A 12,736-nucleotide genomic window follows, 5' to 3' on the forward strand; every position below is an offset into this window, starting at 1 on the left:
TTTGATATGTTAATCAAGTTAAAATATCATTGCAACTGTCTAGATAACATTCAGTCTAAAACTGATACTATTTTAGAAGAAATTTATATGCATTTTAAATAATAAATAATTCAGATCATTCTTCTTTATTATTTTTATTATGTGTCATTTGCCAACGACAACTTCACCATTCGCCAATAATATATATTCAAAAACAATAAAATAAACTAAACAAACATAAAAAAAAAACTTTCGTGCTTTTTTTCTTATTAGTACTTAGTTTTTATTCTTAATTACTGTTATTTTTTTAATTCAAATTTGTAATTTCTAGAAAAGTTACGGGTTACATTTCCGAAACTCAGATGTTACGCTGTATAGTATTTTAATAATTTATGTAACAAAATATGGAAATTTTAACTCAGCTCTTCGTTGCTGCTTTTAGTTTCATTGCGTTGAGCAAAGTAATATATATTACGTAAAGCATGAGCACACAAGAAAATCAAACTTGTTAAATTTCCAGCAAACCAGTATAAGCGACCAGTATTATTCCGCTATTATTATATTTACTATTAAATTAGTTTGTGTTTTATAAACCCCTATCAAGAATACGCTTATTATAACTTATTAAAATAGACCATTGATTTTCTAATTTTTATCTGACTTATTGCTTAAGTAATGTTATTCTTTATATGCAATTGCATGTAATTCATGTTAACTGAATGCGGTACTATTCGGTTCGCGCGAATTAATTGAAAGTTTTTAACTTGCCGGTTTTATGCATCTACATAATCATAAGTAAATTTATTTAAGTAATGCAAATATTTTGAAATGCTATTTTTTAAGTGAATTCACAAGCATTTTGCATATTTCTGAGCATTTAACTTGAAATCTAAAGAATATTTATGAAAATGTTATCTATTTAAACATAGTATTGGGAAATTTTAACATGCTGCTTATTTATTTAGTGAAGAATGTTCGCGTCAGTTTGTCGTATGTCTAAACACTTTCTTGGCGATAAAACGTAGATGTCTAAAACGAAGAAGAGCAACCCTCTTAAACTCCTACTGAGAGTTGTCATTTAGAGATTTCCAGAAATAAGGGCGGCGGGAGACATCTGCGCGGCCGATTTCGAGGTCTTTTCCACTGACCGCCTAGAACTGTCAGTAACACTTTCCAACACTTTCCCAGTGACCGCCTAGAAGCAACGCTTTCGAGGTAGGCCTTCTTGACCGCCTAAACCCGGTAATAACGCTCAGAGGGTTAACAACCCTAACTATTGCTGAGTTAGGGTTTACAACCAGAGTCGTAGCTAGGGTTTTCAGCGCCCAGGGACAGCTGAAGATTTCGCGCCCCCTACTGCTTGCCAAGGAGGGAAAACATTTAATTCTAAAATGTTGTAACATCATTTTGCCGCCCCTTGGATTCTGCGTCCGGGGACAGATGCCCCCTTGCCCCCCCCCCTCTGTAGCTACGCACCTGTTTACAACCTTCTCTTTCGCTACCGCCTGCCTTATGCAAATTGCCATAAAATGCTGATACCTGAGCTGATTGTGCTCATGCGTGAACGTAGGTGGTGAATAGCTAAGTCGGTGCGATTAGCCACTGCGGTTGATGGTGGTAACCAATCAACTTAGGTGGTGATTTCACGTGATTGGTTCCGTTCCAAAAACTTTTATTTTTGGAATGGTAAGATTATGTATTTGTCTCAGAATTGTCATGTGACCCATAGAAATGATTATAAAATTATAACCTATGTGATGGGGCTAATTGCAACTTTATTGGCAGACATTTTAGTTGCGATATATTATTTTCCATATTATGCCACCTATACAGCCATCCCATTCGCCGGGTGACATTTCATTCCCTTTGTACAAAGACAGAGGTGTAAGGTGCACCAAATGATTAGCGGTGTATTTTGGCTTAATCACAAAAAGCGTGCATTTTTTATATTATACGTAAGTACAGTGCTTTATTTAAAATGAGAGCTATTGAAAATCTATGATTTATCGAAGAATTTTATATATTCCTTTATACGATTATCTTTTCTTTTACTTACATAATGATTTATTTTTTTGCCTGCATTGTATTGCATGCGTTCTGTAAATAATTTACTATGTAACCTTGTCAGACCATCTAAAAGTATTATGGTGAATACGTAAAGAAAACTTCGTGTTTTTATATTTAATATATTTTCTTTCTTTCAGATATATCTTGCCGAAAAATTGTATTATGCTCTGGATAGAATAAGTCTTCTATTTCATCATGTTCTTGTACAACCTTACTCTTCAGCGTGCTACAGCCATAACTCATGCAGTGCATGGGAATTTTGCTGGGACGAAGCAGCAAGAAATTGCTGTTTCTAGAGGAAAGATTTTGGAACTTCTACGACCGGATCCTAATACCGGCAAAGTTCATACTTTGTTAACAGTAGAAATATTCGGGGTAATTCGATCTATGATGGGATTTCGGTTAACCGGTGGATCGAAAGGTAATAAATACGAAAATTAACTTTTTTTTAATACACGTTATTGAAGTACTTTCCTCTGATTAAATTGTAGTTTTGTATTGAGTATTATTATATATATATATGTAATGATGTACTTTTGGTGGGAGATAAAAACTATCGCATTCTAGTCGTGGCCGAAAATACTGCTGTTTAGATGATTGGAAATTGCGCCATAGTGGAATGATCCATTGGAATTTTAGGTAAAATCCTAGTATACAGTGCAGCCTTGGCGCGTTTTTGAAAATTATCGCCAACACCAAAAATGATCCAAAGAACGTCTATATACTATACACTATGTGTGTATATACATAATATATACTATATATAACTATATATATTCTTTAAATGACCCGTTTACTACTCATCGTTTATGTCCCGTTTTTACTGCTCATCATAAAAGTTGCCAAAAGCAGCCAAATCCCGTGTGCACCGGATACTAGGATTAAACCGAATTTTAGAAGAAGCACGACAAGCTTGATAGTTAATCATCATTTATTTCTGGATGACGAATTTCTTAGCACATATCATCATAACTAATAGAAGAGTAGGGGTGCTAAACATGCCCCATAATTTTAGATACACTATTACATTTTAAATAATGACGAATAGCTAGCAGATGCTGAGCGACACACTGTCAGTAGGCAGGCGAAGAAGTAAAAGAGAGAGACTATGCAGTTAGTTTCATACTAGATAGGTTCATAAGTACAGCTAATCTGTGATTGATTAATTTGGGCTTTTATTTTCATTTTTCAAGCAGTGTTATGTAACATGGAAAGATCTCAAATTTGGAAGAACGTCAAATTTAGAATAGTTAATTTTGAAGTCGCCACTCATTTCTTAGCGCAGTCATCATATTTTGTTATATCTTACTATATATATACTGTTCAAGTCAACCTTTGTCACTGTGTCTGACAACTCATTAAATTACTTTATTGGTTCTATTGTAGATTACCTAGTGATTGGATCTGACTCTGGAAGAATTGTAATTCTAGAGTATAATGCACAGAAGAACATTTTTGAAAAGGTATTTTATTTTTTCAATATTAAAGTTCATCATAAATTAGATCAGAAATATGTCAGATTTACTCGTATATATTGCATGCAGTATTTTTAATGTATACTTTTTTGCTTGGTATTTTAATTAAATCAACCATCACATATGCTTTAGTGGCATTTGAAATTATCACGAATATTTAAAAAATACTATGGCAACCTTCCGAAAATGAAAAATAACAATATGGGAACATAATAAGTAATATTTATTTAACAGTTAGTAGTGTTTATTTGCATTTAATCCAAAATAATATTTATTTAACTTAGATATTAGAAAAATAACATTTATACGCATTTGTGAAGGCCGTAATTCAGCATTTGTTTCTGTAAAAGAATCAAATATTTTCTCTCCTCTTTCATACTCCTGTGAAATAAATTCTGCTAAATATGAAACCAAGTCTTGGGCAGCCTCTTTAGTCTTGATTCACCATTTGGCCACTGCTTCCTTTTAACTTTCAATTCTGGTGGCCATATTAACACTATTGCTCACTGTCCCCAATTTCATACCTTTTTAAGAAAACTGCTGTTTCTTTTGTAATTGATAGAAAATTAAATATGGCCAGCACTTTAGACGAAAATTAATTAGGAAGAATATGAAAGAATGAACAATGTCATGAAAAACCTAATTCTTATTTTTAAATTGATGGAAAGTTAAAAGGTACCAACATTTGAAAAGAAAATTATTAAGGAAAGAATAGTATCACATGGTCAAAGATGAGCAGAAAAATCAAAAATGTCATCAAAAACTTTATGAATATCACAAAGAATTACTGCTTCTTTTGTAACTGACTATAAAATGCTAAACATTTGAGAGAAAAAGTGATTGATCAGTGACATCATGCAGAGAACATAGCAGTCAAAATCAAATGTGTTGCAGGTTAAAAAATATGGGAATTATATTTACCAAGCTCAGTGACTAATTTCCTGATTTCAGTGATTGACCAAGGTGGCGGTTTTAATCCTGAAGTACCATTTACTTTTATAATTTTCAACTTCCTTCCAGAATGCAGAAACTGTGAGGAAAAATTCCGGGCAAGAATGGCTCGAAATTTTTCTCTTAAAATATGTAATTTATTTTCAAGCACTGAAAATTATTAAATAAAAAGAAAAAAATCTGTAACTAAATATATATTATGCTTCTAATGTTAAGTTATATCATTAAAATCTGAATAAATTCTGAAACATCATTCAGTATAAATTCTTAATATTGATTTATTATTAAATACTTTACTACTTTTATGTATTCATTTAATTAAAAAGTATTTAATGCATATTGTTAATATGGTTACTCTATATTTAGAAAATCCACACCTATGCTATGTGATTTACTGAGAGAGCAGTGGTAAAATAAGAAATTTTGGAACAGGTGCAGTAGTCTTTTGCCAACTTTTTACTTGGTGATAAAATTTTTGCCAAGACCTGTTGCATTGAAATTTGTTCATTAGAAATACTGAACACTGAAATATAATAAATAAATCAGATCAAAATCTAAAAGAGAAGAAAACATGAGGGTAATTGCAAGAACAAGTACTTATGTGTAGAAATTTTCATTATCAAACACGTTATGAATTAGAAAATAACATATAAAGTGATATAAATGAAAATAAAATTGAATTTGCTTAATTCAGTATCAATGCTATAGAGTAATCAAAGTACTTAAAAATTTATTGGTCAATTTCAGTATGTTTCAATGCGCTAAAATATTTTTTGGTACTATTCGGTTTCGAGGGCCGTAAAAAATCGCCAAACTATTGTTGATGCCAATGCTGCCAAAAATAATTGCGGCAAGAAAGGAAGTATAATAGTAAATAACTATCTAAGATTGATGTTTTAATTTAGATGAAAGGTTAGTTTCATATAATATTTTTTATTATTATAATTTATATGAAAAAGGCTGAACATGACTGAATGGAAGCATAAGAGTAAATGACTATTTCAGATCATTATTATAATTTATATAAAAATTGCTAAACATTACCGAATGGATGCCTGCATCGCTATTTCACTACCGACTTATCGCTAAAGCATAATTTTATCTCGTTGGTTGTTCAAACGTAATTTTCTATAATGAATGATGCCTTTTCTTTGAAAATATTCTTGGTAAAGTGCAGAATTGCTCACTTATTTGTTTGCCTCTTTTTACAAGGGTAAAAACAATTGGATTTTTATCAATTTTCTTTTACTTTTTAAGTGAAAATAGGTCGCTGTGTACATAGATAAAGTCAAGGGTGTGCGCAGTGCCATTTTTGTGCAATTCTAGGATTTTTTTTTTAAGTGAAAATAGATCGATGTGGACATGGATACTGAGTATGTGCAATTCTTAAAAACGCATCAAGCAGTGGGTGATTCTGCACTTTACCCAAAATTCTATTGCCGACTTTTCGTCATGGGCAATTCCCAAATTGTTAAATCCATAGGATATCAAAAAAAAATTTAAAATCAAAAAAGGGTTTAAAAATTAAACTAGTATGTCAATGGCATCTTAAGAAATATAGAACTATATAAACTTACGCAATCTGAAATCAGCGCGTACGCTAGATTTGGGACGCTGTTAAATAGGCGCGTTTGCTAGATTAGGCGCTTTTGCGCATACATTTTCGCTGCAATTTTTTTACGGCCCTCAAAACCGAATAGTACCTTTTTTTTTTTTTTTTTTTTTTTCCCATACTGTAAGTAAATTCAAACTAAAAAAATGCATCAAGGAGCAAAGCAGTAACTTTTGCTATTTAAGAGATCTTTTATTAAGTGAATGTGAAATTTTATGCTATAGTGTTTGTAACGAAAAATTTATAATAGACACATTCAATTCTAATAACGTCTTCATTAAATAACACTTTCATCAACAAAGTTAAGTATTGTTCATTTTATTTCTATTTTTAAGGTACTGATTAAAAAAAAAGCTTTAATCATAAAATATTAATCTTCTAATGAACTACTTTAAATCAAAACTAATTTTTATTGTATTGAAACATCATAATATTTCTTATAGTCATTAATAAAGAGATTAGTTCATATTTTAGACAACATAATTCAATATCATTATCAAAATAGAAGTATTTAATAATGTACTAAATGCAATTGATAATAAGAAAAATTAAATCTTTAAAAAATGAATGTTTCTGTTACATATACACCCTTAACTATTACTAAGCAGTCAGTAGCTGTACAGTAAGAGTAGCAGAACGGTAACACTGATAGTTTACTTAGAATTCAAATTCTGATGAACATATTGTCTGCATGGGAGTTTTCATGGTTTTCCTGAGCCAATTTCTATCAAAAAGTTCTACATGAAGGTATTTCTTCCCTTAATGTTATATTACTAGCATCTCATAAAATGCATTTGTTTGAAATTAAAAAGTATTTTATAAGGTAAGAAGCTAGGCAAAAGATGATCGTCACCCAATTGCAAAATAATATAGGACCTGAAGATAAAAATGGCAGTATGAAAACATCATTAAAATGGAAGGAAATGTATCTGTGGCATAGTTTACTCCTAGAAATTGCTTTGGTATTCTTCTCTTATCGGGACAGGATTCAGAAATGTATGTATGCATATGTATTATGTATATGTTTGTGGACGCACATACATATGCACACAGATATACATGTAAGATAAAAAAAATAGGAAAGCAAACTTCAAATTTTAATTGGCTCTAACCTCTTTTATTTTTTACTTAATTTGAGGACTTCATCTTTCTGTCTTAAAAATAGTGTCATAAGTCTAAACTGTGTCATTCAAATTAATCATACGATCGTACGTAACACTTAATGCAGGTACCTCTTGACCAATCACCAAATTGCAGACTGAAACTTTTGACTCCCCTTCTTTCTCTGAACTGATGCGTCACTTTTGCTTATGCTTTACTCCTGGACAGATGCTTTGCTGCAATCATCTATGTGCTGCTATAATCACTTCTATTGCCATAGTATCAAAATTGTAAATATTCTGGAAATAGGCACGATTGTATGTTAAGTGAATTTAAATAAATATGGAATCTAATCTGGCTCGACTACTTCTTCAAACTTGATAGACGTTCTAAGTATGAAGTATCTTCGCAATCAGGATATCTACGTTTCAGTGCTTCAAATATATTGTGCTATCATTACAATTTTTAGCTCGACAGGATTGGATTACATGCTACTAACCTCAATGGAACATTTATTCCTGAGTTGGATTTCTGTCAAAGAGTATCTGCAAGTTTTATCATTCATATCTGGAAAACTTCATTTGGCCAGGTCTAGCTATGAAAAAATCTACACGGCTTTGTTATTCTATGTTCACAGTGAATCATTTGAAAAGTCCTGTTTGACCAAAAATTTTAATGCAAGTTTATGCCACATTCATAATCAATTCATTCATGTCATGTCATCAAACCACAGTTTTATTACATATTTATGCATACATGAACACATTCATCCATCCATTTATGCATATATACGTACATTTCTGAATCTGGTCCTGATAACAAGAGTATCATTGCTTTAACAGATCTTTTGCATTGTTTAAATTAAAGATCATGTATGTAAATATAAACTATTTAGAAAATGCAGAAGATCACCATGAACGTTTGACATAGCGTCGTGGTATCTTAAATTAAAAAAACAAAATTGACATTAATAATGTTGATAAGTAGCAGATTTTGAATTCTTTTTAATTAGCTTACTGTTGCATCAAATAGTATTTTTCACAAGGTATGTTATTGAAATGTATCCTCAATTCTCAATTTATATCTATATTGTTGCGTTTTTCTTTTCTGACAGCAGTTGTTACGTTATTTTCTTTCTTCACGTTCGTACAGGGTTCGTGTGGATTTGGACTGAATAATGATGACACTACTTGATGCAGTATTGAAACACACTTTATTTGGCCAGTACTAATCAGGACAGCTCCAAACCACTTTTACAGTCATCGAGGAACTACTATAAACACGCTGACATGATCAGCAACACAGCCTCCAGGTTATCAGGCTTTCACGGTGGAGACAGCTTCACTGCAAAGCACCAAAGTACAGCTCCTGACTCTTCTCAGAACTCCACATACTTTCGAGACTCTCCACGCTACAACTCGTGATGCACTCGACGACACACAGAGCACGGTTCCCGACTCTTCGGTTCAGTCGTTCCTGGAGCTCAACACACTCTCTCAACGATGCACTAACAGCGATACACTAAGAGACTCCTTCGGTGAGCTTGGCGACCCAGTGGGCCCTCGCTGCCCAGCTGTCATCTCAGTCGACTCTGCAGGGATTGACTCACTAGATGAAACACCAACTCAATACTAACTAACTCGCCCTCTCGACAAGGCACACACACACACACACACACTGACTGCGGACCAACAGCGTTTATATAGCTTTCAGCTTTTGTTCGAGAACATTCTGGCTAAACTGGTAAGAATTCGTTCAAGAAGGTTCTCCAACCATCCATGGCATATCGCCAATTTTGTCATCAAATGGGTGATTTATTGCCAAATGTGGCAACCATGCCCTCCTCGCTATTTTATGGTAACCCTAAAACTGCTTAGCGGGGAAGCTATCTCACTGCGCCTTTACATTTCGTAACACTGCCCTCTCCCAAGGACTGCACGTCCCGGGCAGTGCAACCGTTGGTCAGAAGCCTAATTCAATACAAACAAAACGTAATGAAACAAATATAAGGTATAAGTAAATAACTTAACTAAAGAAACGGGTATTTACACTATGTACAAGTTACATACACAAATTAAACACATCACGATGTTAAATTATACAAATTAAAGTTAAGAATGAATTTCAGTCTCAGTCTTTTCATTATTTATACCTGCTTCAAATACTTTTCCACTGCAGTTCTCAGATGCATTTCTGTTTTTCATGTCCCAGTCTGAAAATTCAGTCCTTTCAGACTTTTCATCACTGGAAGATCTAAAACAGTTCGTTCACCACTCTGTAGATCATTCACAGCAAGCATATAGTTCACCTAGGTATCTTTAGTAGATGGTACACGCTTATTTTCCAGCATTTCCTGGATACCAGCTTTGATATTTGCACCAGGATCGCGAATAGAATCCGATCCTTTACAAGCAGAAGTATCCGGGTTTAGAATCAAGTCCTTGTCTGCAAAACCTGCACTATGATGCACACACCCAGTTTGTGAAGTGGGTGAATTTTCTTGCAATACTGGAGCACATTACTTAAGCTGCACTTCAGCATCTTCCATCTCTGCATCACATGCACTTTCAGTTGGTTCAACACCTACTGCCTGCGACTTTGTAACTTCACTATCGGTTTTGACGAACTTAACAGCCGCATTTTCACTTTCTTGCACTTCCGGCATGTGCGAATCAAAAGCTTCTTTCCCGTCTTGTATTTCTTCATGTTTTCGATCTCTGTCTTTAATCTCGTTAGATATTTCATCGATCACATCTGGATCTTTCTCAGACAGTTCGCTAGCTACTTCTTTCATTTCTTCATCATTTCATTCTTCAGATGCCACTTGTCTCATTTCCACATTGTCTTTTATGCTTCCAGTTTCTTCTGTAAGCTCCACTTTCACCTGTTGGAGTTGCTTTCGCACCTTTTTTGGGCTGCCATTTATTTCTTCTCTTCCAGTCCGGCTTTCATCTCTTTCAGTCCAGCTTTGATCTCAGCTGTCATCTCTTCATCTCATCATATCCGGCTTTCATAACCAGCTTTCATCTCGGCCCTCGTCATAACATATCCGGCTTTTATTTCGGCTAAAATGTCCATCAGAGTCTTTCCTCTGCACTGGCATTCACTCACAGTCCCACTTCTGACACCAGTTGTTATGTTTTCCTTTCTTCTGATACCAGTTCGTATGGGGCTTGTAGATTTGGAGTGAATAACGACAACACTTATGAAGTATCGAAACACACTTTATTTGGCCATTATTAATCAGGACAGCTCCAAAACACTTTTACAGTCATCGATGAACTACTATAAACATGCTGACACGATCAGCGAGACAGCCTCCAGGTTATCAGGCTATCACGGTGGAGACAGGTTCACTGCAAAGCACCAGAGTACAGCTCCCGACTGTGCTCGGTCGTTCTCAGAACTTCACGTACTCTCGAGACTCTCCACGCTACAACTCGCAATGCACTCGATGACACACTGAGCACGGCTCCCAACTCTTTGGTTCAGTCGTTCCTGGAGCTCAGCATGCTCTCTCGACGATGCACTAACCGCAATACACTAAGAGACTCCTTTGGTGAACTCGACAACCCACTTGGCACTCGCTGTCCGGCTGTCAACTCGATCGTCTCCGCAGGGATTGACTTACTAGACGAGATGCCAACTCGATACTGACTAACTCGCATTCTATGTGAGGCACTCTCACTCGCCCTCTCGACAAGGCACACACACACACACACTGACTGCGGACAGCAAGGTTTATGTAGCTTTCAGCTTGTGTTTGAGAACATTCTGGGCTAAACCGGTAAGAATTCGTTCCAGAAGGTTCTCCATCCTCCCATGGCATATTGCCAATTTTGTCATCAATTGGGCAATTTATTGCCAAATGTGACAACCCTGCCCTCCTCGCTATTTTATGGCAATCCTAAAACTGCTTTGCGGGGAAGCTATCTCACTGCGCCTGTTCATTTCATAACAATGTTATATAAGTCATTATAGTATAAGTATTAATTACAAATGCAGTATGTTTTTGTTTTTACAATTTCTTTTATTTTTGCTTACTTCCAAATGTAAGTTGGTAACTCGACAGAAATTATTTACCAGATAAGCCATGGTTTATATATGTGTAAAAATTGTAAGTTTAGGTCAGCAGCATGTCTGAAGAAAATTTAATTTTCCTCTGTCTTTTAAAACTTCACTAGTTTAGATCATAAGTTATGCAGAGGTGAAACAGTTAAAGTAGAATTCACTGCAACATTTTAGCCTGCAACGAGTGCTCAGGTTGTGCTAAGACAGTGCAGCAAGTTTGAACTCGCCTAACTGCAGTAGGGTACACTTGTAATGCATGTACTTTCTGTTGAACTCCATAATAAAGAACGTGCTTCCTTTAAATTCTTTCTCTGTGGGTTTTTGTTCATTTTGTGATGACAGTCTTCTTTTTAATAGCCACATGAACTTTTATTTCGCTAAGTTCTATGTTCATTCTTACTCGTGTCTTATTGCTTACTTGTTGCAGTGGCTGCTTTATCAGTTGCATACATTTAAATTATTATTATGATATTATGCATTTGGCAGTGGAAGTCCAAGCAAGAAGAGTTTGAGAAAATACCTAAGAATGAAAGATCCTGTCTGATTGGCATCACAGCCTGGCGTGTTTTGGAAGACAGGTTAGAGAAATTGACGATAAAGCAGAGTGAAAAGGAATTATTAGCCTGAGCAGTTAGAATTCACCTTCAAGCGAAAGTAATTGATCAACAAATGGGCATTAAAAACTTACTTAATAGGTGAATTACTTAATAGGTGCTGCAGGTTCATGAAATGAAAGATATTTTCTATCAGAACCAAAATAACAGTTGGATAAAGCTTTCCTTGTACTGGCTTGAAAAAAGATAGCTTTTTTAGAGTACACATCTAAGAGAATTAAAAGATCAAAATTTGAATAGAGGACAGATAGTATGGATGTAGTGCTCATTACCTTTAGACTCTCCTCTGAACAGAAGTGCTCATTCTACAAATGAAAATTAGCAACCGGAAATGAAAAGTCTTCATTTACTTGTGTTTTGGGTTATGCTGCTGATGGAGAGAAGTCAATAATTTTCAAAAGTAAAACAGATCCAAAAAGAAACTTCCCTAAAGGGGTCATAATTTACGGCTGCAAAAAAAGGATGGATGTGTGAAGAAATGGTGTTGTTTTGGCTGAGAGAAATTTATCAAAAAATGAATAGTGTTTTTTCCTCTCAACTTCGGTTACTCATCGGTCTGGATTCATTGCAATCCCATTCAGTGGATATGGTAAAATCTGAAGAAAACGAACTTAGCACCTGTGTTTCAGTGATACCAGGTGGGCTTGCAAAAATTTTACAGCTACTGGATCTCACTATTAACAGAATTTTCAAACACAAACTATAAAAACCAGTGGGAGGAATGAAAGCAAAGCAGATTCCGTTTATTCACAAATCCTGGACAAATGAGGAAAGCTTCATAAGAGGAGTGTACCCTTATGTCAATCAAGTATGGTACTTTTTCCAAGCAGATACAATTGTATCAGCTTTCTTGAAAGAAGTGATTT

The 12,736-nt window shown here is 34.6% G+C and overlaps 1 protein-coding gene across 1 annotated transcript in view; it reads left to right on the top strand.

Moving 5' to 3' along the window:
* Positions 1-1,825: 1,825 nt before the first annotated feature.
* Positions 1,826-12,736, top strand: part of Sf3b3 (splicing factor 3b subunit 3) — a 72,744-nt gene continuing 61,833 nt past the window's right edge. The window contains exons 1-3 of the mRNA XM_035361355.2: positions 1,826-1,934; positions 2,184-2,467; positions 3,433-3,509. Coding sequence (XP_035217246.2) covers positions 2,242-2,467; positions 3,433-3,509 — 303 coding nt within the window. The 5' untranslated portion in view covers positions 1,826-1,934; positions 2,184-2,241. The remainder of the gene's footprint in view (positions 1,935-2,183; positions 2,468-3,432; positions 3,510-12,736) is intronic.

This window comes from Stegodyphus dumicola, chromosome 1 (assembly GCF_044657685.1).
Source record: "Stegodyphus dumicola isolate Sdum_Otavi_A_Nest chromosome 1, ASM4465768v1".
Taxonomy (NCBI): domain Eukaryota; kingdom Metazoa; phylum Arthropoda; class Arachnida; order Araneae; family Eresidae; genus Stegodyphus; species Stegodyphus dumicola.